At 40.0% G+C, this 24,123-nt stretch overlaps 1 protein-coding gene across 1 annotated transcript; it reads left to right on the forward strand.

Annotated features, from left to right (window-relative positions):
• The first annotated feature begins 15,411 nt into the window (after positions 1-15,411).
• On the forward strand, positions 15,412-16,076 carry LOC100342796 (small ribosomal subunit protein eS7-like). Its single transcript, XM_051850623.2, has one exon. It carries the CDS (start codon positions 15,449-15,451, stop codon positions 16,031-16,033), a length of 585 nt encoding a protein of 194 aa, XP_051706583.2. The 5' UTR covers positions 15,412-15,448; the 3' UTR covers positions 16,034-16,076.
• Positions 16,077-24,123: the final 8,047 nt, after the last annotated feature.

A 24,123-nucleotide genomic window follows, 5' to 3' on the forward strand; every position in this document is an offset into this window, starting at 1 on the left:
TTAAGTACTGAGCTTTCCCACAAATTCAAACCTGTAATCATACAAGTCAATGAATTTCTGTTGTGAAGGTAAAAGGTAAAACTATCCAGTGAAAGATGTATTGAAGTCTCCATCCTGGGTTTAAGTCTTTTTCTGACATTTGCAAACTGTTGTGAACTTGGTGAACTGTCCTCTCAGCTCAGTCATCTCCCAGGCATTTTGAATTAACAGCTGAAGGGAAAGATGTTTGGCCTGGCAATTAAGACACCCACACATTCAGCATTGGAGTACCTGTGCTTGACTCCCAGCTCCACAACACTCAAACACCAGTTTGCAGTCTCACATTGGCAAATACAGCTCTGGTGATGCCAGAATACCCTAGCAAATAGCAGGTAATGGTTCAAGTGGTTGAGTTCTTTCCATCCAGGTGGGAGACCTGGGTTGAGTTCCTGGATCTCAGTTTTGGCACCCGGCCCAGCCCTTGGCATTTTGGTCATTTCAGGTGTGAACCAGTAGGTGGGAGCTCTCTCTGTTTCTTCTGCCTCTCACACAAATATGTAAGTAAGTAAAGATAAATTAACAATATGAGTTCTGCTTATCTTTGAATTTTATGAAGAGAAAATTATAAAGATAATAGCTCAAAAAATATTAAGTAAACATTTTGATGTGTCACTCTCCCAGGTTGGCAGTGGAGAAAGTTTACTTCTATAGTCACCCTATAAGTGACAGAACATGAAATCTCTCTTCCCACGGATGCTAATTTTGAAACCTGAAGTCAATTAATCTTTCACAGGAAACAACAGATTTAGTTATTTCTAGGTTTAAATTAATATCTTGTTGCTAGAATTCATACTTCTTATGAAGGCAAAGAGTGTTCATATCTCTTGTCCTTAGAAGGGCGGCAAGGTAACCAATCAAATCATTAAAAGCATGTAATGTCCAAGTGTGGGCAAGTGGGACAAATAAAAACATGAAGCAAGTACAGACACAGTACAGGACTGTGCCCATGGGAAGTTCCTTGCCAGAAGTTTCTAGGGAGAGTTCAGGAATTGTACACCAAAAACTGGGGATGGCTAGCGGAATAAGAGAGGAAGGACAGAAGACTTTTTGTCAGAAAAGGAGCAAACCAGGAGACAACAGAATAACACAGAGTACGGAAGAAAAGAGGTAGCAAGCTAAGTTTCCATATCTAGCAAAAAAATGAAAGCAAGTAAACACTTTTTTTGAAACAACAAAGGCCAAGAATATGTGCTGTCAGCAGACCCACACTAAGACAAATGGTAAAGGAAGTGCTTCTACCCCAAGAAAATGAGAACACAGGGAAATCAGAATCCATAGAAAATAGATCACTAGAAATAATAAGTGCAAGTAAATATGGAAGACTTATTATTTGTTAACCTCTGCAAAAGATGATTAAGGCCAGCACCGCGGCTCAATAGGCTAATCCTCCGCCTGTGGCGCCAGCACCCCGGGGTTCTAGTCCCAGTCAGAGCGCCGGATTCTATCCCGGTTGCCCCTCTTCCAGGCCAGCTCTCTGCTGTGGCCTGGGAGTTCAGTGGAGGATGGCCCAAGTCTTTGCGCCCTGCACCCCATGGGAGACCAGGAGAAGCACCTGGCTCCTGCCATTGGATCAGTGCGGTATGCCAGCTGCAGCGCGCTGGCTGCTGCGGCCATTGGACGGTGAACCAACGGCAAAGGAAGACCTTTCTGTCTCTCTCTCTCTCACTGTCCACTCTGCCTGTCAGAAAAAAAAAAAAGATGATAAAGAGGTGAACAGAAAATTCACTTAAAAATACTAAAATGACATAAAAATGAATAATACTGTTTCAATAAATTGGAGAAATTTCTATTTAAACAACACTCAAACACCAGTTGGCAGTCTCACATTGGCAAAAGTTCCAATGTAAGCTAACACTTTCGGTTGACAAGCTTATGATGAAACAAACATATACTTCTTGTGGAAATGAAAGTTGCTTTAGGTCTTCTGGAAAGAAATTTGGCCATCTTTAACAAAACTACATGCACATTAACCTTCTCCCCCAGGAATTCCACTTCTAGGAATATAGTCTGAAGATCTCTTCCAATAATATGAAAATAAATATGCATAGTTATTTTATGCAGAATTGTTTCCATTGGTAAAATCAAGGAAATAAACTGATTACACATGTATAGAATAGTGGTTGAATAAATTCTGATATATTTACACAGTGGAGGACTATCCAGCTATATAAAAAAAGATGACTTGGGGTTACTTCCAGGGTGTATTGTTAAGGAGAAAAAAGCAAAGTACAAAAGAGTATTTATAGGGTTCTCTACTTAGTGTAAGCAACAAGGGATCACTAGAATGGCTGTAATTTTTCAAATGATAGATAATAACAAGCTGGGAGAATGAAAAAACTAGAACTCTCATACACTGCTAATAAGAATGTGAAATGACGCAGTTACTTTGGAAAAAGAGTCTGGCAGTTCCTCAAAAAGAGAAACATAGAGTTACCATATGAGCCAACAATGCCACTCCTAACCATGCCTCCAAGAGTAAAGGAAACCTATGTTCACTGATGTGGGGATGCTTATAGTATCAGTATTTACAACAGACTCAAAATGGAAACAACCAAAAAGTCCATCAGGCCATGAATGGGTGAATGAAATGTGGAATAAACAAACAAGGGAATGCTATTCAGCCATAAAAAGAAATGAAGTACCGATGGATGCTAAAACATTGGTGAGGGGGCTGGCGCCGTGGCGTGGTAGGCTAAGCCTCCTCCTGCAGTGTCAGCATCCCATATGGGTGCCGGTTCATGTCCCAGCTGCTCCTTTTTCTGATCCAGCTCTCTGCTACAGCCTGAGAAATCAGTAGAAGACGGCCCAACTGCTTGGGCCCCTGCAGCGGCATGGGAGACCTGGAAGAAGTTCTTGGCTTCTGGCTTCAGATCAGCTCAGCTCTGGCCATTACAGCCATTTGGAGAGTGAACCAGAGGATGGAAGACCTTTCTCTCTCTCTTCCTCTCTCTCTCTTAAAAAATAGTGAGCCTCAATATATTCTGCTGGATGTGAGAAGTCAGTCATTAAAGGCCATATAAATTAGACATTGGGAGGTGGGGGGTGGGGAAAGGTGAGTAATGAGTGTTTCTTGGTGTTGCAATGAAACTATTTCAAAATTGATTATGGTAATGATTGAGCAACCTTTTGTGAAGATGCTAAAAATGTGTACATTTTGAATGAATATTATGGTGTCTGACTATTAATAAACTTGTTACATTAAAACAAGAAGGAAACAAGATGGGATGTATGAAAATATGTCATTTATGCAAAAAATCAATACAGGAGGGAAAAATCATCAACTAAAGAGATTCATTACAAATATGGGCTGGGGAGTGGGGAACAGTGGAGGGGGAGGGGAGATGAGGTGAAGTGGTGGGGATGAAGAGGGATCAACACTTTTTAGGAAGTGTTTACTATATTATGTATGTATGCTTAGTTATTTATTTACATTGTGCAGGAGGCAAACATGAGTTTTGGGGGCTCAAGGCAAATTAGTACTACTTATAGCAATCAGCCTCTCAGTTCCCCTTGCCCTAATATTCTAGGGGCAATGCACAAAAGACAGGTGTTACCAAATATATGTGGGATCTGAACTGATGAAAAAGATCCCCCAAATTATGACTCAGACAGGTTTTTTTGAAGATTTAGTTTTATTTGAAAGAGTTACAAAGAGAAAGAGAGAGAGAATATTTCAATCAATTGGCTCATTTCCCAAATGGCTGCAAAGCCAGGAGTGGGCCAAGCCAAAGCCAGGAGCCTGAAACTCCATTTGAGTTTCACACATGGGTGGCAGGGTTCCAAGTGCTTGGGCCATCATCTGCTGCCTTCCCAGGGGCATTAGCAGGAAGCTGGATAAGATATGGAGTAGTTGTAATTTGAAGCAACACTCCCATATGGGATGCTGGCACGGCAAGCAGCAACTTAACTCACTGTGCCACGATGCCAGGCCCCAGACAATTTAGGAGAAGCAAGAGATGCCAACCATCTCTTCCTGACCAAGAAAAGCAAAATTTTCTCCCTACTTGTTTACAATACTGAGGAATGTTAGTGGCCTCCTTCAGGACTCTAGATCGCATCTCCACTTAAATATAGGTGAATTCTTTCAGGAAGATAGAGAGGGCCATGTGTTTGGCACAGTGATTATGACACCATTTGTCATATGTCTACATCTTCATCAGAGTCCCTGAGTTTAACTCCCAACTCTGATTCTGATGCCACCTTCCCACTAGTGCATATCCTGTAAGGAAGCATGTGACGGCTCAGATACTTAGTTCCCTGCCATCCATGTGGGAGACTCAAATGGAATTCCCGCTCCTGTCTTCAGTTTGGTCCAGCCTTAGCTATAGTGCATTTTCTTTTGTGCATAAAACTGATTATTTCAAACTCTAAATATAGATTACTGAGTGCCTGAAACAATAAAAAAAAAGCCAAGTATGCTGCATACATGGAAGTTGTGTATAAAGAAGGCAACGCAGTATTATATTTTCCAGGAAAGTTATGGCATGTTTCAGAGACTTGGTAATATTTGAGTCAAAATGTAAAGATTACATAAAAATGAATAAAAAGAGTCTCAGGAAGGTTATTCCAAGAGGCGTGAAGAGCAGGTGAAAGCACAGGTGTAAATGGACCTGTTGTTTGGTTTAATTTTAAAATAATAATAGCATGGCAATAGCATATATTTCAAGTGAATCTATGATTAAAGGAAAAATGGAGAGAGATAAGTATGAAGACATGGGGGAAAAGGGCAGATAATTGAAGGCATCATAACCATGTAAGGAGTGAGATTTTGATCCTATACTTTGGGCAAAGGAAATCAACAGAAGTTTATTTAAAAAATGGTATGATCAGGTTTGTAAGAATTCTGCACCAGGGACAGCATTAGTTACATTAAAAAGAAGTCTAAAATAAGGCAATGGGAGTAAAGGGACAAAGCAGAACAAAATTCCACAGAAAATGTTCAGAGAAGAGAGGAGGCCGAGATGGCAGATTTATAGCTAAGCGGGTTGAATGAATTGTGTTACAAATAAATGGGTTATAGCTCTCAAGACAAAACTGGTTGGGAAGGTAAAATAATGAATTTATTGATTTTGACATCTATAGATGTTACTCTCTCAATGATAGTGTTAATAAGGACGGTGTTCATTAGGGCAGGATGTAGCATAACATAAGTAACTGAGTTTGCTCACTCCTGGACCAACCAAAAATTGGATGGCTCATGTTCCATCAAAATCACCTGAACAGTAGTACATATTTTCCAGAATAAGTCTAAGAGGTATCCTTACTTACCCTGTAACTCAGTTTCTCTTCATTTCCATTGTATTTCTAATTTTTTATTTCAAGTAGTATAATGCTGTATCATTTTTATAAAGGATCATAATTTCTAGAACTACACTGAGAATTGTTCCATTGAACAATATAAAATAATGCCTTTTGTCTTACTCAGTGTTTATTGCTTCAAATGAAGATGGTTTGCTTGTCTTTTTTACTGGCCTTCTTGTAAACAATACTCGCTTATCCTTTCATAACAAACTTTTCTGTGTTATTTGGTATTAAATATCTCTTGTAAACAATAAAGAGTTGGATTTTAAGTCTAGCTGAGACTCTTTCCTTTTTCACAAAGAGTGTATGTTATTTGTATTTTCTTATTGCTGCCTTTTTTTTACTTTGATAAATGGATATTGTATTTGCTTCCTTCTGACCCAGTAATTTGAAACATTTCCTACTAATTCCCCCTAGTGATAATAGTTAATGAATGAGTCTTTCCACTTCCCTTACAAATAAGGAAAAAACACATTTAGGTTTTTAACCATACATAACCCAGGCTTTAATTTCTATATTGGACCAGCACAGTACTTTTTATACCAGGACTTAGTAAAAATTATTTGACATATGGATAATCACTGTATATAAAATTCATATGTATATAAGGAAAAAACTAAATACTGATTTATGTAAGGAGAACATATTTGGAAGAAGTGATACTTTATTGCTCAAAGTAAAATCTACTTAAATCTTTTGACTATAACCGCTCTGTTCCAGGAATTTGCCAAAATGACAAACACACAGGGAAGAGGAAAGGTGCCTGCTGTAAGTTCTCCAGGCCTCTTAGAAAACATAGAGTCATTCTTTGGGCCACATCCATGCAAATCTACAACAACAAAGGCAATGTTGTAGACATGGAGGAATGGACCTTGTTCAAAAAAAAATGTTCCATAGATGTGAACCTGGCAAAACTAGAAGAGTCTGTAGCATCACCCAGCATCCTTGTAAACAAACAAGTTAAGAACAAGAAAATGCACCTGTGTACTGAGCACACTGAAACTCCAAGAAGCGAGGTCACTGCCTGAACTATGTGAAGGCAAATGACTGGAAAAATAAGGAAGACAAAGGGGAAGACGTGCCTGGGTTCAGAGGCAGCTGCATTGTGCCCAGAGAAGCACATCTGTAAGACCCAAAGATAAAGATCTTGAGCCTCTGCAGCCTGTTGTGTGTGGATTCAGGGCGTGACAGGTATACAATAAATAAACAAGGACTTCTGCACAGTTACAGATAAATGATACACAGTGTTGCTTTTAAATTTTTGTTATTTGTCATTTAATTTAAGGTTATAGGAGTGAGCATGTAATTTTTATTCTAAGCTGAATTGAGGGCACCAGTAGAGTGACTGAAGCTCAATATTTAAATATCTGGCTTTTCCTGAAAAAAAAAAAAAAAAAAAGCAAGGCTCAAGTTGACTTAACAAATTCCATTTATTGAAGGTGCATTCTAAACTTCATTTTCAGCTCAGACTGCAGAAACTGACTTAGTTAATTGGGACGATTAAGAATCACCAAGGGTATCATTGCCCCTTTCATTGTGCTTCAGGAAGAAAGAGTGATTTATCTCTGCAAACAAGGGCTTGGGGGCCTGCAAGAAAAGAGAAGGAGAAAAATTTCCTTGAAGAGGAAAACTGAGAAAGCTCTTTTTGTAATCAACTCAAGAAATGGTAAAATGGCTTCACCATGTCTCCATGACAATAGAAATTATAGGAAAAAAAAAAGCCGGCGCCGCGGCTCACTAGGCTAATCCTCCACCTTGCAGCGCTGGCATGCCGGGTTCTAGTCCTGGTCGGGGTGCTGGATTCTGTCCCGGGTTGCCCCTCTTCCAGGCCAGCTCTCTGCTGTGGCCAGGGAGTACAGTGGAGGATGGCCTAAGTCCTTGGGCCCTGCACCCCATGGGAGACCAGGAGAAGTACCTGGCTCCTGCCATCGGATCAGCACGGTGCGCAGGCCACAGCACACAGGCCACAGCGCCCATTGGAGGGTGAACCAATGGCAAAGGAAGACCTTTCTCTCTGTCTCTCTCTCTCACTGTCTACTCTGCCTGTCAAAAAAAAAAAAAAAAAAAAAAAAAAAAAAAAAAAAAAAAAAAAAAAGAAAAGAAAGAAAAGAAAAGAAAAGAAAGAAAGAAAGAAAAAGAAAAAGAAATTATAGAATGTCTGAAATCAGGTGTTTTAAAAAAATCCTACAACCTATGTTCTAAGTTGGTAAAGTAAAAGATTTTATCAGCCATTTATGCCAGCTGCTATCCTTAGCCAATACTTCTCGCTCTCTCTCTTTCTCTCTCTCTCTCTCGTTCTCCCTCTTGCTTATCAGAATCAATGGAAAAACTGGTGCTGATTTTAGTGGATGACAGCAATATTAGCATTTAAATCAATAGTTTCTGAAAACCTAGATTCTGGACTACCCAGGGAAATGAAAGGAAATTTTAAGTCACTCTTACTATTAATTAGCCATACACATATAATCTACATGGATAATATAAATAAAGTTGCAGAGATTTAAGTTTGTAAATGTTAACATTTGTACACCATTGAGGTTTCAATAATTGTGGGTCTGAAATATCTAATAGCACAAACCTGTGGAGATAAAAACTTTCAAGTTTTTTATTTATGAGCTACTATTTGAGCATAATTTAATTAGTTTTATTCTCCAGGGTGGGCATTTGGCACAACAGTTAAGATGGCACGTGGGAGGCCTGCATCCCGTATCAGAGTGCTTTGGTTTAAGTCCTGGCTCCGCCCCTAATTCCAGCTTCCTGCTAATGCACACCATGGAAGCAGCTGGTAACGGCTCAAGTGCTTGGGTCCCTTCTGCCCATTTGGGAGACCTACACTGAGTTCCCAGCTCCTGGTTTTGTCCTGGCCCAGTCCTGACTCTTGCAAACTCATGGGGAGTGAATCAGTAGATGGAGTTCTCTCTTCTGGCCTGCTTGTCTCACTGCGTTTCAAATAAATAAATAGATTTCAAATAAAGAAAATGAATTATAAAAATAGTTTTAACCTCGGAAATTTTCACAAGAGGGCTGGCTGACCATATTGCTCCGGAAAAGATGAAGAATCCATTGGAGAACCAGCCATCTCTACTTGTTTCTTGTGTCTACCAACACCCAAAGTACAAAATTTAGTCAGCTGTTCCACTATGTTGTCTACACAAGGCCACTTACCCTGCCATGGAGTCTGCTAGTATTTCATCATTCTTCCTATAAGAAATACTTTGTTTGATAAGAACAAAAGAAGATATTTATCTTTTGTCTTCAAAACATTAGAACACCTTCTAGCCTTTTCTTCTGGGATCAAGGGCAGTTTTATTTTTAGAAAACCATGAACCACAGAAGAGATTGGATAACATTTGACTCTTTTAGACTAAAGTAAAATATTTTAAGTAACAAACAACAATCACTTCTCTTGTGAGCCCTGTCAATGTTCCGAACAAGCTGCAAACTTGCAAAATTGACACAAGCATTTAGCTCAGGATTCCTGTGCTTTGAACTGCCTAGCGGTTGCCCTTGATCTGAGCAGAATATGGAAGATGCCCTGTGCCACCGCGTGAAAAGAGATGAGAGAAAGGAGTAAGAATCACATACAAGTCAGCTGTGAAGAGTGAGGAAAGGAAAGCGTGTAATTGGAAAAGCCAACTTTTCTGCAGCCCATTCCTCCTTCCAAGACATCTGTCCCGGTGGAAGGAGACCTTCAAGGGAACTCTCTGAAGGCCTCCCTCCAGGCAAATTTATTGAAAGTCAGAGAAATGGGGCAGTGAGGGGAGGCACAAAGAGAGAGGTCTTCCCTCTGCTGGTTCACTCCCCAGGTAGCTACAGCAGCCAATGCTGAATCAGGCCAAAGCCAGGAGCCAGGACCTTCACTGGGCTCTCCCACGTGGATGGCAGGGGCACAAACACTTGGGCCATCTTCTGCTGTTTTCTCAGGCCATTAGTAGGGAGCCGGATTGGAAGTAGAGCAGCTGGGACATGAACTGGCACACAAATGGGAAGCCGGCATCGCAGGTGGCAGCTTAATCTGCTATGCCACAATGCTGGCCCCTTCATTTATCTTTTAAGACCTCAGTTTCTCTTTAAGAAAATTCTCTCAATCCTTTGATGAGAAATTAAACTTTCCATGAAAAGTAGTGTTTTTCCTTCATGTACTCACATAAAATTTCAGAAATCTTTTGAGCAATAAACTCATTATATTATCTACTTAAAATTAGGGATGTAAGGAAAACTAGGGTTTGTTGCATTACATTATTTTCTAATTGTATTTGAAGAAGTGACTTTTGCAAACACTTTAGCAACTATAATTTCTGCACTGCAGGATAAAAATGATTTATTTCTAGTTGACATGTTTTATTAATTAGAATAATAAAAGGACAGTTGTCTGGAGTAGCAATTATTTAAGTGTTTCCCACAGAAGTTAAGTACTCTGGTTGAAAAGGATTGACATTTTTGTGCATTTAATATGGGTGAAGCATTAAACTTGGCACGTGTAGCACTCATCTTAATTAATTCTCACATCAACCCTGTGAAATACCCATTTGTTTCCATTTTACAGGAAAAGAAACTGAGATTCAGAAAAGTTAAGTAGCTTTTTCAAGATTCTACACCTAGTGAATAATAACTGGTATTGTGAGTCAGGTCTTTCTGTTTCTATTCTTTACATTACATAAACTGATTAAATAAATGGCATTAGGCGCGTAGGTTCGGATAAAAATAAATGATGGAATTTTTGAATTGTGGAATCTGATAGGAGACAAATCTTGTCTAACATTTTAATTGATTCTCTTTTAGGGCTAGTTTAGAAATACTGGAATCACGTTGTTCAAGAAACAATTTATAGTATAAATCCATAATTTTATTTCTCTTAGGCTAAAAATCTTTGTTTCTAAAAAATAGAAATATTGAATGTTCTTTTAACTGTGGCAAAATACTGGCTGGCTACTGTGAAACATTTCCCCTTTCTTCTTGGGTATTTAACTAAAATATAATTTGAAGATACTGTTGGATTTAGATGTGGCCAAAGGACTGAGTTGTCCCCAATGGAATGCAAGTGAAAGTCATTGCCTCCTTTCCAGGAATGGCCCATATCCTCCCAGGGTGGCAACATGCAGTGTACTCTTGGAAGTCATTTATTGAAGATAAAAGGATCTCTGTGAGTCTGAAGCCACAAGTAATTGTTTGGGGCAAAGCTCAAAATGCCTGTCAGCACACTAGCACCTCTTCAGTAAAGATAGATAGAGACTGTTGTTGAATGAATTCAAGTAATTCTGCATCCCACCAATCACAGAGCAGTCCTGGCTTACATCTCTTATCTTTTGTATTTATTAAGCACTCTCTGTTTCACTCTCACAAATGTTCCAGTTCAAATAAACAAAAGTATCAACAGTGTTAGCTCTGTTAGCCACAGAGATTTATATAGTAGGACAAATAGCATTACCTTAAGACATTGGATTTTTATTTGTCTTATACTGTTTATTTATTTCAGCATGTCTTGGCTAAACAGGCTATTTTGATTATGAAAGTTTAAAAAGAAAAGCAGAGACACACATAAATTGTATACTTAAGATTCTGGTTCCATTTTTCTAAAGTCTATTTCAATATGCCCTCAGTAAACAATGAGTTTACATATAGATGGAAAAGAAACAATCTAGGCAAATAGACTAGATTTAGTGCATATCTGACATAGTTACACTCAAATGTTCACTGCTATTGCTATTATTATTTCTATTACTTTTCTATTTTTATTCTATATTCCTAGTGAATTGCCGAGAAAAATATGAATTGATACAATCTTTGCAAAAACTAACCTAGCAAAATTATTTCATCAGTGTTCATTATCTGTATCTAAATAATCTAATTTCTTAAAATCTGTCCTTTTCAGTTGAAATGAAAGATCTATAACTCAAAATAATTTATGCACAAGAAGGGCAGTTATCAGTCTAAGTTATTGAGAAGTGCAGGGGTAAATTTGCTACAGGTAACACTGAGTAGGCAATCAATAAAGTTATACAGGGAGGCCTACCTTTATCTGCATCTGGAGCAAGTTGTTGGATGAGGTATGCAGAATCTGCTCTGGACTGCCCCCTGAGTCATGAGGATGGATTACTCTGATGGGATAACTTGAACTGATTTCCACTCTTGTGGTGGTGATGATTTAAGGGAATGTAGTAGGTAAAATAATCCCAACAGATTTGCAGGGAGTGGGGAGAGTCACTCCTGAGAGGAGGCAAACATGAGCATAGAGACAACTCTGCAATGCATCTGTACAAAAAAATATGTAAACACAAGTATTTATGATACATAAATAAGCAAAGATATTTATGCAGTTGTATTCACTAAGTGTTACCTATATTGGTAGAAATGCATAACAATTTTATGTTAAATTAGAATTAATAATGCATTAATAAGGTTTAAAATTATATAGGCAACAAATCAATGGCTTTGATAAGTATTTGATGATACAGAAAATGTTCATGATAGACTACTATGATGGCTAATTCTACATGGCAACTTGACTGTACTACAGGGTACCCGAATATTGGATTAGATATTTTTCTAATTTCTATGAAGGTGTTTTTAGATAAGATTTACATTCAAATCAGAAGACTAACTCAAGCAATGCAGGTGGATTTCATCCAATAAATTGGAGGCCTGAAAAGGATAAAATTGTAAGGTAAGGAAAAATTCACTCTTTGAATTACTGTCTTTAAGGTAGAGCATTGTTCTCCTGCCTTCAGATTCAGAGTGGGACTAGAATTATACACTAGTTGTCTGGGTCTCAGGACTTCACACTCAGTAGCTCTCCTGTGTCTCCAGCCTGCTGACTATGGATGATGTATAACCATGTGAGCCAATTCTTTTTACCAATTAAATAATTGCTTATTTAAGTTATCTCTTATTTTTCAAATGTAGCAAGCTTGTTTTTAAAAATGCTTTTTTTAAAGATTTATTTTATTTATCTGAAAGACAGTTACAGACAGAGATATAGCCAGAGAGGTCTTCCATCTACTGGTTCACTCCCCAAATGACTGCAACAGCCAGAGATGAGCTGATCCGAAGCCAGGAGCCAAAAGCTTCTTCCAGGTCTCCCACATGAGTGCAGGGGCCCAAGGACTTGGGCCTCTTCTACTGCTTTCCAAGGCCATAGCAGAGAGCTGGATTAGAAGTGGAGCAGCCGGGACCCAAACCAGCACCCATATGGGATGCTGATGCTGCAGGCCAGAGCTTTAACCCGCTGTGCCACAGTGCTGGTCCCTCAAAATGCTTTAAACAATTTTTATATATGTTAGTCAGGGTTCTTCAGAGAGATGGGTAGGGAGGTATATAGAGAAGTGGCATTAATCAGGGGAATTAGCTCACAGGTTATGGAGGCTTAGAAGCACCATCATAAGCCATCTACTAACTGGACACCCAGAGAAGCCAGTAGCACGGTTCAGTTCAAGTTCAAAAGCTCCTAAACCAGGGAAGCAAGTGATGTAGCTTTCAGTCAGAGACCAAAGATCTGAGAACCCAGGGAACTGCCAGTATAAGATCCAGAGTCCAACAGCCAGAGAACCTGAGTCCCAGTGTCCAAGGGCAAGAGAAGAAGGGTGTCACAGCCCCAAGAGACAAAGAAATAGAGGCAGAAATTCACCTTCCTTCTGCCCTTTTGTTCCATCTGGGCCTCAGCCATTTGGATGGTGCCCATCAACACTTTTAAGTCTTTACTTAAAGGCTTTTAAGTTTTTACTTAATCATTTGATTCAATGCCAGTCTCTTCTAAGAACGCTGAAGAACTCTGCACAGACATCCTCAGAAACGAAGCTTTCTCAGCTATCTAGGTATCTCTTAGTATGTCAAGTTGGTGCCTAAAATTAACCTTCCAATATACGTATATACTTTGGTGTCATCAACAGTAATATAACAGACTGCTATTTTACTTATATAAAACATGATTATTTAAACAGTGGATTAAACATCAAGTTTATGACATTTTTGAAAGATTAGTATTTACAAGGGTTGATTTTTAAATGATAATGGAGACATAGAGTAAGAAAGAATGGTGACAAGCAAAATTTATTTTAGATTGACTCCAAGATTTCTATATTGGTTGACATGAAATAAAAATTCATGGTCATAGAATTTGCTAGTTAACGGAGGAACAGGATTTGGTTTGAGGATTAGAGTGAGGGAAGATAAAGAGGTTAATTTCAGACATATAAACTTCAAAGCACATTAGGTTGCCAGTAGATGTGTCCAAAAAATATTTGATACATAGCTTGACATTCTGAGCAAAATTTGCTGGAGATACAAATTCGTGAACCATCAAGCTATAGATTTCAGTTGAAATTGCAAGAGTCCATGTAACAAAGGCAATATACAGTGGCAACAGTTGAGAGTTCTGGCACACAGTAGAGTGTGAAAGGAGAGAGTAGAAAGAAGGTGTCACACTGCCAGGAAAGTAGAAAGAATAGCTAAAGAGAGTAGAGGCCTTCAAGAAATAGGTAGTGGCAAAACAGCTCCCTTTCTATTGAACAATTTTCCCCTCTTCCTTAGAAAAATGTTGTTATTCATTCAGCCCGCCTATATTTCCCAGCTCACTTGAATTTTGTTTCCATCAATAGAATGTGGGTGCCAAGCCAATTGAAAAGGTGATATGGCATCTCTATCCTCGTATTTCACTTCTAAGAGCTGGCAGCAGAGGAATCATAGGCCCTAACTGATGGCCATGCAAAAACAAGGAGGGAGCCAAGGTCCCCTGAGCCACCACACGGAGGACAGCCACACTGCACTATTAAGATGCCATCAGCTTAACCTGTTGACAAGAAAGAAATTATTCTGTTAAGGTTCTGAAACTTTCCAGGTTATTTATTATCACAACTAGTATTATCTTCAATACAGTAAAAACTGAAAATTATCAGTTGAATTTAGGAAGTGATTGCTAACATGGAAATGATTTGCTACACAGGAATGCAAAATCAAGGAAAGTTTGTGTTGTATTTAGGACACAAAGGAGGTTTGATCATCTTTTACAGGCTGAGCAGAAGTCATAAGAGACTAGGAGGCAATGAGTCTACAGAAAATAGATGGACTCCCTCATGAAGCAAAAGGTCATAGAAGAGATGCTGAGGCAGAGGGGGTCGGAATGGCCTCGATGACGAGCATGAACAACTGCAACAGGATGAAGAGAGCAAAATGAGTGAACAGCTATATCTGAGGAACACTGAATTCTAGTGAATATTATAATCACGATAATTGTTGAACATCCAAGCTCTCTATATTTTGTCAATCCAGTGCTTCTTGTATTTTGACCCATAAAAACCAATAGGAAGGCACAGTGATATCTAGATGCTGTCATTTCCTATTAACCTTTATGAAAAAAGAAATATTCACATTTGATTTTCTTCAACTGGCTCATTCTTATTTCATTCCCTTTGAAAGTAATACACAAGATAAAGATCCCTTCCCAGAAAACAATGTTACCAAAGATTTAACATCAAATACCACCCCAAGAAGAGAACTGTATGCCAAGCATCATTCCCTCGTTGTAACACTACTTTCTCACTGAGAGCAACATGAAAAGGCAATGTGATTTTGAGTCTTGGCAGTTGATATTTCTGACTCGCAGATACGTTTATCTTCATATTGCCCTGCTGTGGGACTGAATCAAATAACCAAACTAAACTAAAAATGTCCCCACATGCTGGAAATGATTGAGATCAAGGAGGGGATGCAGTGCAGGAGTGTTGGGGGAGAAGAGACATTAAAGCAGTGCTTGATGTCCTTGTTACATTCAGTTTATTAAAGGAATGGTCTGTGTGTCACATTCTAAATCCTCATTTGCATATATTATCATTTCCCACTATAGTACTTTTTGGCTAATTTATAATAAAGATGTGTTTGTGTTTCCATAATTGTTGTGAAACAATCGGTGTTAAATAACAAATTTGTATAATCATAGGAGCAACTTTATCGTTTCCCATAAAATTCTTCTTAAGGTCATTTGGATTTTTTTTCCCTTCTGGATGAATTCACAGGGGGGTCCCACAGTGTTTTCAGTCCCCCTATGTCTCTCAAAACGTGTCATTTCAAAATTGAATAGCGCTCTTCCTCAGCCGGCGCTCAACCAGGAGAAGCCATGTTCAGCTCGAGCGCCAAGATCGTGAAGCCCAACGGCGAAAAGCCAGATGAGTTCGAGTCGGGGATCTCCCAGGCGCTCCTGGAGCTGGAGATGAACTCGGAACTCAGGGCTCAACTAAGGGAGCTGAACATCACGACTGCCAAGGAAATCAAAGTTGGCGGTGGCCGGAAAGCTATCATCATCTTTGTTCCCGTTCCTCAACTAAAATCCTACCAGAAAATTCAAGTCCAGCTAGTTCGTGAGCTGGAGAAAAAGTTTAGTGGGAAGCACGTTGTCTTTATTGTTCAGAGGAGGATTCTGCCTAAGCCAACTCGAAAAAGCCATATGAAAAATAAGCAAAAGCGCCCTAGGAGCCGCACTCTGACAGCCGTGCACGATGCAATCCTTGAGGACTTAGTCTTCCCAAGTGAAATCGTGGGCAAGAGAATCCGTGTGAAACTGGATGGCAGCCGGCTCATAAAGGCCCATCTGGACAAAGCACAGCAGAATAACGTGGAGCACAAGGTGGAAACTTTCTCTGGTGTGTATAAGAAGCTCACAGGCAAGGATGTTAATTTTGAGTTCCCAGAGTTCCAGTTGTAAACAAAAATGACTAAATAAAAGATGCATCACGGTAAAAAAAAAATTGAATAGCAAGGGGCTGGCACTGTGGCGTAGTGGGTACAGCTGCCATCTGCAGTACCAGCATCCCATATGTGCACGGGTTCCAGTCCCAGCTGCTCCACTTCCAATCCATCTCTCTGCTGTGGCCTGGGAAAGCAGTAGAAGATGGCCCAAGCCCTTCGGCCCCTGCACCCGTGTGGGAAACCTGGAAGAAGCTCCTGGTTCCTGACTTATGATCAGCTCAGCTCCAGCTGTTGTGGCCATTTGGAGAGGGGACCAACAGATGGAAGACTTCTCTTTCTCTCTCTCCTTCCACCTCTCTGTAACTCTGCCTTTCAAATAAATAAATCTTTTTAAAAATTGAATAGCTAGACCAGTGAAGTAAGGACAAGTTTTAATATCTTTCAAGTTGAAACCAGTTAGCATGTCCAGCTTGTTCCTCCTCTCTTGTAACAAAAGCTCCCTGATCCTCACTGGCCAGCATCAAAGCAAGTAAAAAAGTCTCCAGAGAAAGAGCCCACATTTAGGGAACAGAGGCAACACTGACGTTTGCTGTAAAACGCAGACGCAGTCGTGATACATGCCGTTGGATGCGGGGGCAGTCGCGATATTAGCCGTGAGGCGCAGGTGCATCGCGGTGTTTGTCATGGGGCACAGACGCCATCGTGAAAAACCACGGGGCGCCGGAGCAGTCGTGGTGTGCCTTTGGTTCCTTCCAGAAAGTAGGTGCGCTATGCAATTACTCTTCTGCTTACAGAGCTCCCTTGTAGGAGTATTTTTAGGGCGAGAAGAGGAAGGAAGCAGACGGCCCTCTGTAAGGTAAAGTACCTTTCTGCGTCTCAGGGTTCCCCGCCCTCAGCTCCTGGGCACCCAGCCATTCCCCTCCTTCATTCAAACAGAGACCGTCCAGATGCTGTGTTGGGGTTTTGTCTCAAATAGCCACTGGATACACAAGAAAATTCACTCTTCCTTATCCAATACTTTAACTGAAGTGGGTCTTCTCCCCAGGCATTCGTTTGTCTCCTTGTACCAGGTGAGGCCACCCTCTGCTGTAATCTCCAGGCAGGAGTCAACAGCAATTTCCCACTTCCAGACCACACATGGCCAGCACTGCAGGTGGTTCTCCTTTAAGCTTCTGGCCACTCCTTCCCAGGGTATTCTCATTCTCCCTCTTTCTCTCTCATGCACTCACTCCCATTGCCACACTTGCTCTCTCTTGAATCGCCATTATTTTACAAGCTGGAATTGAGTGGTAGCTGATGTTGGCCTTGGCAGAAATAATGATCCCCTGGCATCTGCTGCATGTGTTCTCCATTTCTTTCTTTTAAAGATTTATTTTTATTTATTTGAAAGAGAGAGAGAGAGAGAAGTGTTCTATCCGCTGGTTCACTCCCCAAATGGCCCAACAGCTGGAGCTGAGCTGATCATAAATCAGGAACCAGAAGCTTTTTCCAGGTCCCAACAAGGACTTGGTCTGTCTTTACTGTTTTCCCAGGCCGTAGCAGAGAGCTAGATCAGAAGAGGAGCAGCAGGGACTAGAACCAGTGCCCATATGGGATGCCAGGGCGCTAGCCCCTTTCCTTTTCTTTCTTAAGAATAAAGAATTAGGGACCGGCACTGTGGCTCAGGAGGTTAATCCTCCGCCTGTGGCGCTGGCTTCCCATATGGTTGCCAGTTCTAGTCCCGGTTATCCTCTTCCAGTCCAGCTCTCTGCTGATGGCCTAGGAGGGCAGTGGAGGATGGCCTAAGTGCTTGGGCCCCTGCTCCCACATGGGAGACCAGGAGGAAGCATCTGGCTCTTGGCTTCGGATTGGCTCAGCTCCGGCCGTCGCCGCCATTTGGGGAGTGAACCAACGGGTGGAAGACCTTTCTCTCTGTCTCTCCCTCTCACTGTTTGTAACTCTACCTGTCAAATAAATAAAATAAAATAAAATAAAAACAGCTAATTGTTAGACTTTAAAAACTTTGGGGAAAAAAAGAATACGGAGTTAGCTGTTAGATTTTTTTTGTTCTTCGCACTTTGAAGGAGAAGTAAGAACAGAAGGAGCCCCACTGTGCGGTATCCTGATACGTTCATTTGCATTCCCTCTCCAGACTGGAAGCTCCATAAGGGCAGAGACCTTGTCTGTATCCTACCAACTTCCTCAGCAACTGACAGAGCGCTTGGTACAGAGTAAGTACTCCACAAATATTTACTAGATGAGTGAATTCTGTTCTGTTCATTCGTTTTTGAAAAAAAAAAAAAATACCTGTCTCTTTTCTTAACATAACTGCCCCAAGCCCAAATTTGCAGCAGAAAAGTCTGATCTGACTTTAAGAATGAGATCATTTTATTTCTTTTTGCCACATAATGATAAGCCTTTATTTGGGGTTGTACTCCTTCCAGGACCCTGCCCTGTCTTCATAGTTAGCACAGACTTAAATGAGATGATGTTAAGTCAAACAATTTAACTGACAGATGAGGCTTTAAAGATAATCTAGCTCCATAATTTAAATTAGAGATTGAATGACTTGTGCCAAATCTCAAGAATGCCTAGTTCTTGTCAGAGCAGAAAAGAATAAGAATGGCTCTTGGTCCAACCAGACAGTATACTCCTGTCATTAAATACAAGACAGTACCCGAAATACCTCAGATAGTACTGCAAACCAGATCAAGGGTTTTTTTATTATTATTATTTTGAAGATAATAAAATACTCCTCATTGAAAGATATTATCACTTGCAATCTTGTTGGAGTAGTGCAAATGTTTTGAAAATGTAGGACTTATGCAATTCCAACCAAACTGGACCATTGATTGTTTGAATGAGTCTGAAGCTCACAAAAGGTTCTTGTCTCAATTGCTTTAAAGTAGTTAAGACACAATTGGTTATGGGCAAACTGCTATTTCTATAACCAGTTGTTGTCTGTGACAAAAATACATGTTATACATCTGGTAGCATGGAGAGATTTATCTCCTTCCACACAATTCCAGTAGAAAATCAGGCTGGAGCTGAACCCTTCGGTAGCAGTGATGGGTCAGTGCTTTTGCAACTGCTGAAAATATTTCTCACCCTCTCCATTAGCTCATAAGCAACAAGTGGATATTTTATGCCACTTTGTATCTCTTTATAGTACCTGGACCCAGAGTAGATACTCATTGATACGTTGATTGAATAAATGTACATAACTTTTAAGTCTGTGGTTTCTTTATTGGAACTACTACTTTATCTTCCTCAAGTGGTGTATTCTCAGTGTCTTCGTGTTAAAAATCCTTAATAAATTCAGAATATTTCTTTTGAAATAGTATTCTTCCAAATTTTATTTTGTTTTCATTTTATGTTACACCTTGAATTATCTTTAATAAGCCCACTGTTGAAATTATTATTCGTAGTTAGACTGTAATTGTGGAGAATTTTGCTCTACACTTATCAAACTTATAGAAGATGAAAAAAGATATTTTCTCATCAGTGGCTAGCTCTGTGACCAAGACTGCTATAACAAAAGAATAATTAATATGAGAAAAACAACAAATTTATTTAATATAAGTTTTAGATGACGAGGTGACATGGAGGCCTTTGGAAATAAGTACACAAAGAAACAGGGAAAACCTGTGTGTGTGTGTGTGTGTGTGTGTGCGCGCGCTGTGTTTGATGAAGCAGATAGTCATGGAGCAGCATGACTGAGCAAAGCAAGTACACTCTAGCAGTAGTAGATTGGGAGAACCTAGCAAGGTGTACTTGTTTAGATTCTTCTTGGGCCTTTCTGTGTTCCTTATGTCCTTTTGTCTTCCAGCCATGGGGAGGGCACCTTTTGTATGAGCGTGTGATGACCTGGTTTGGGGAAGATAAGAGTGACTTTCTTGCTTTTCCTCTTTTCTCATGGCCCAAGTACCATGTTTTGGGGTGGCCTGTTTTGAACCTAATCAAACTCATACCAAGTTATTGACATACAGTAACTTTCTGAACCCACATGAATTCTTCCTCTAAATAATCTTAGAGCAGGGAAGCATTTGAGGTGGTGGTGAAGGCATAGGCCAGTTTCAGCTAGATTTCAATCATGGTTCTTTTTTATTATGATTATTGACAATTCTCATAGCTTCTTTAAATCTTAATTTTCTCTTTGATAAAGCTCAGATACTTGAAGAACCCACCTCCAAGTGTAGTTAGGGTAAATAACTATAAAGCACTGAGTATGTTGTCATATACCTGTTAAGCACTCAATATATTGTTTAAATGTATGTATTATTGAAATATTTGGTCGCAATTTTCAAAATGTAACCATTTTTCATTATGTTGACTGCACCTTCTAGACATAAAGGTAACAAATTACAAAGGGTCATGTGTGAATACTTCCAGAATGATATTCTGAGCATCTTGTATTGTATTGAGAATTTAAGTAATTTTTCTAGATTACTTAGAAAAATTAGTTTCAATGTACAGTCAAGTATAAGAAGGTGGTTGTAGCAATAGTTGTCAAAATTAAGATTTTTAGAAATGCTTTGACAGTTCATAGGAAAATGGGATAATTTCTTTTTTTTTTTTAACCAGCAGAGTTAGACAGTGAGAGAGAGAAATAGAGAGAAAGGTCTTCCTTCCGCTGGTTCACCCCCCAAATGTCTGCCATGGCTGGCGCGCTGCGCCAGTCCGAAGCCAGGAGTCAGGTACTTCCTCCTGGTCTCCCATGCGGCTGCAGGGCCCAAGCCTGAGTTGGGAATAAACACCTCCCAGTGGGCTTTCACAGTACACTGTAACATGAATTGTGGCACACTGAATTTAATAACAATTATACTTGCAGCTACAATGACTAAGTACCAGACATTACACTAAACATATCATTTACCTCATCACATTTTATGCTCTCAACAAATCTGCAAGGTCCTTTTGTTATCCCTACTATACAGTGAAGTGGAGAAAAAGTACACTAGTGAAAAAACAGAGTGACAAATGTGTAAGGTTATTCATTAGAATGTTGTTTGTAATTGCAAAAGATTGGCGAGAATCCAAATATCCATTGATAAAGTGCTATTGATAACTCATGGCACATGCACACAGGAAATGCTTTGTATTGTTTAAAAGGAATAAGGAAATTATTTCTAGGCACCTATGATGTAATCTCTGAAATACATGTTAAGTTAAAAAAAAAAAAGTACAGGGGCCAGCTCCATGGCACAATAGGTTAATTCTCCACCTGTGGTGCCAGGATCCCAAATGGCACTGGTTCTAGTCCCAGTTGCTCCTCTTCCAGTCCAGCTCTCTGCTGTGGCCCAGGAAGGCAGTGGAGGATGGCCCAAGTGCTTGGGCCCCTGCACCCACGTGGAAGACTGGGAGGAGGCACCCGGCTCCTGGCTTCGGATCAGCGTAGCTGCGGCCTTAGCGGCCATATGGGGGGTGAACCAATGGAAGGAAGACCTTTTTCTCTCTCTCTCTCTCACTGTCTAACTCTGCCTGTCAAATAAATACATAAAATCTTTTTAAAAAAAGTACATGGAATTTTCCAAAGCAAATATTGGAAGAAGAAAGCTAAAAATAGGGGCCGGCATTGTGGCATAGCAGGTAAACCCGCCACCTGAGACGCTGACACCCATATAGGTGCTGGTTTGAGATCCGGCTGCTTTCCCTTCCAATTCAGTTCTTTGCTCATGGCCTGGGAAAAGCAGCAGCAGATGGCCCAAGTGTTTGTATCCCTGCTATCCATGTGGGAGAGCCCGATGAAGGTTCTGGCTCAGCTTTGGTTGCTGCAGCCACCTGGGGAATGAATCAGCACATGAAAAACATCTCTCTCTATGCCCCCACCCTGTAACTCTGACTTTAAGTAAATAAATTCTTATAAACAAACAAACAAACATAAATGAGAACAGTGAAAACACAAAGAAGGTGAGCCGTTAGGACACAGCAGTATACCCCTGGGAGATGCTGCTGTCTCATGCTATACCTGTCAGTGTTCATCACAAACTAGTTCATTCTTCAGGAGGGAACGGATAGCATATAATCCTTGAGGTCTGCATGGCCAGGGAAAAGCAGTGAAAGATGACCCAAGTACTTGGGCCTTTGCTACCCATGTAAGGGACTCAGATGAAGTGCCTGGCACTGGCTTTGGCCTGGCCCAGCCTTGGCAAGTTGTGGCCACGTGGGGAGATAACTAGCAGAAGGAAGATACTCATTCTGTGTGTTCTGTGTGTGTGTGTGTGTGTGTGTGTCTCTCTCTCACTCTGTCTCTTTCAAATACATAAATAAATTTCAAAAAACACTAAAAGTGAACAAACAGAAATGATGGCTTACAAGGTAAGGAGCAATCTGAAGGACAAGTAATTGCAAATAGTCGTTTGAATATACCTCCCTGTAATTTCAACTTTTTGAATATGTAAATAGTGTATATATTTTAAAATTCAAAAGAGCACTCCTTAATAATTAAAAACAAACATATATGAATGAATCTATTATATACACAATTAATAACAATGTTAGAAAGGGAATAATATTTTAAGTGAAAATACAACACAGAATTTGATTATACATATAATATATATGTTTTTTCTAAAGACAAGATAACCTGCACAAATACCTGAAAATTTGTTCACTAATCTTATTCTTAGTAGTAATAATTGTACAACTACCCTGAAAGTATATATGCAACTGCCTATTTATATATGTATAAACATACTATGAATATTTTACATATACATACTAAATACACATATTTCTCTAATACTGAAAACTAATAATTTCATTGTAATAGAAAAGAAATGCAAATATAAAGTAGAATAAGATTTTTAAATCAGTATGAACATTTGCATATATACATAATTTTTGTATGTGTGTATATATATATGTATGCACATATAATTTCTTAACTATGTTCACTGTAAAATCTTATAAATAATAAGAACCCAGAAACAAAAATCCTGGTGTCCAGATTTTGGTCTCTACAATATTATACACAATAGGATCCTTTGCTTCTTGGATCAATGGTTAATTCTAAGTGTTAAAAACAAAAAGGTGCCATGTGAGCCCAAGAGCCTCTTTTTGTGTGGTGAAAATGGGAAGCTGTTAAAGGCCAATGGAATCATTTAAGAACATTGGAGCCAACTTAAAGGGGTTCTCTTTGGAAGAAGATAAAAAAATCTGAGATTAAACATGAATTTTGAGCCTAGAAGCAGTGATATACCAGGGCAATGAGCATACCTTGTGCCTGGATCCTGGTTTCCAATATGATTTTCAAGAAAAGGAACTAGAACTCCTTAGAGAAATGGTCTAGAACTGCTGGAGGAAATTTATAAGTATAGAACATCTTAATTTTTAGTTTGGAACAGATTCAACGTGCTTTGTAGATAACAAGTCTAAGAACATGGTGATATTGCCTTCCCCCTTCCCTCCCCCACTCCCCTTCACACCCTCCATATAGTACCAGATAGTAAGGAAGTCCTCTCAAATAAGCAAACAAATGAACTTCACAATAATGGGGATATATCAAATGCAGACAGGGGTCAATGAAAGCTCCCAGTGATCAAAGCTGGAAAAAATTTAAGCAATAGAATAAATAAGGCAGTATTTTATTATAACACAAAATGTGAAATAAATATCCATGGGTCTCTATTATAAAGAGCAAATAAGTAGGGCCGGCGCCGCGGCTCACTAGGCTAATCCTCCGCCTTGAGGCGCCGGCACACCGGGTTCTAGTCCCGGTCGGGGCGCCGGATTCTGTCCCGGTTGCCCCTCTTCCAGGCCAGCCCTCTGCTGTGGCCAGGGAGTGCAGTGGAGGATGGCCCAGGTGCTTGGGCCCTGCACCCCATGGGAGACCAGGAAAAGCACCTGGCTCCTGGCTCCTGCCATCGGATCAGCGCGGTGCGCCGGCCGCAGCGCACCGGCCGCGGCGGCCATTGGAGGGTGAACCAGCGGCAAAGGAAGACCTTTCTCTCTGTCTCTCTCTCTCACTGTCCACTCTGCCTGTCAAAAAAAAAAAAAAAAAAAAAAAAAAAAAAAAGAGCAAATAAGTAGAGATCAACCTCCTGTGCAGAGGAGTTCCAAATAATCTATGTATCTACCCTACCCTGAAGTATGGATGACATATAGTGACTTATTTCTAAAGATTAC

This window comes from Oryctolagus cuniculus, chromosome 9, assembly GCF_964237555.1.
Source record: "Oryctolagus cuniculus chromosome 9, mOryCun1.1, whole genome shotgun sequence".
Taxonomy (NCBI): Eukaryota; Metazoa; Chordata; class Mammalia; order Lagomorpha; family Leporidae; genus Oryctolagus; species Oryctolagus cuniculus.

Excerpts from the sequence above, each read along its gene's own strand:
- LOC100342796 (XM_051850623.2), top strand. The coding sequence starts at position 15,449 with ATGTTCAGCTCGAGCGCCAAGATCGTGAAGCCCAACGGCGAAAAGCCA.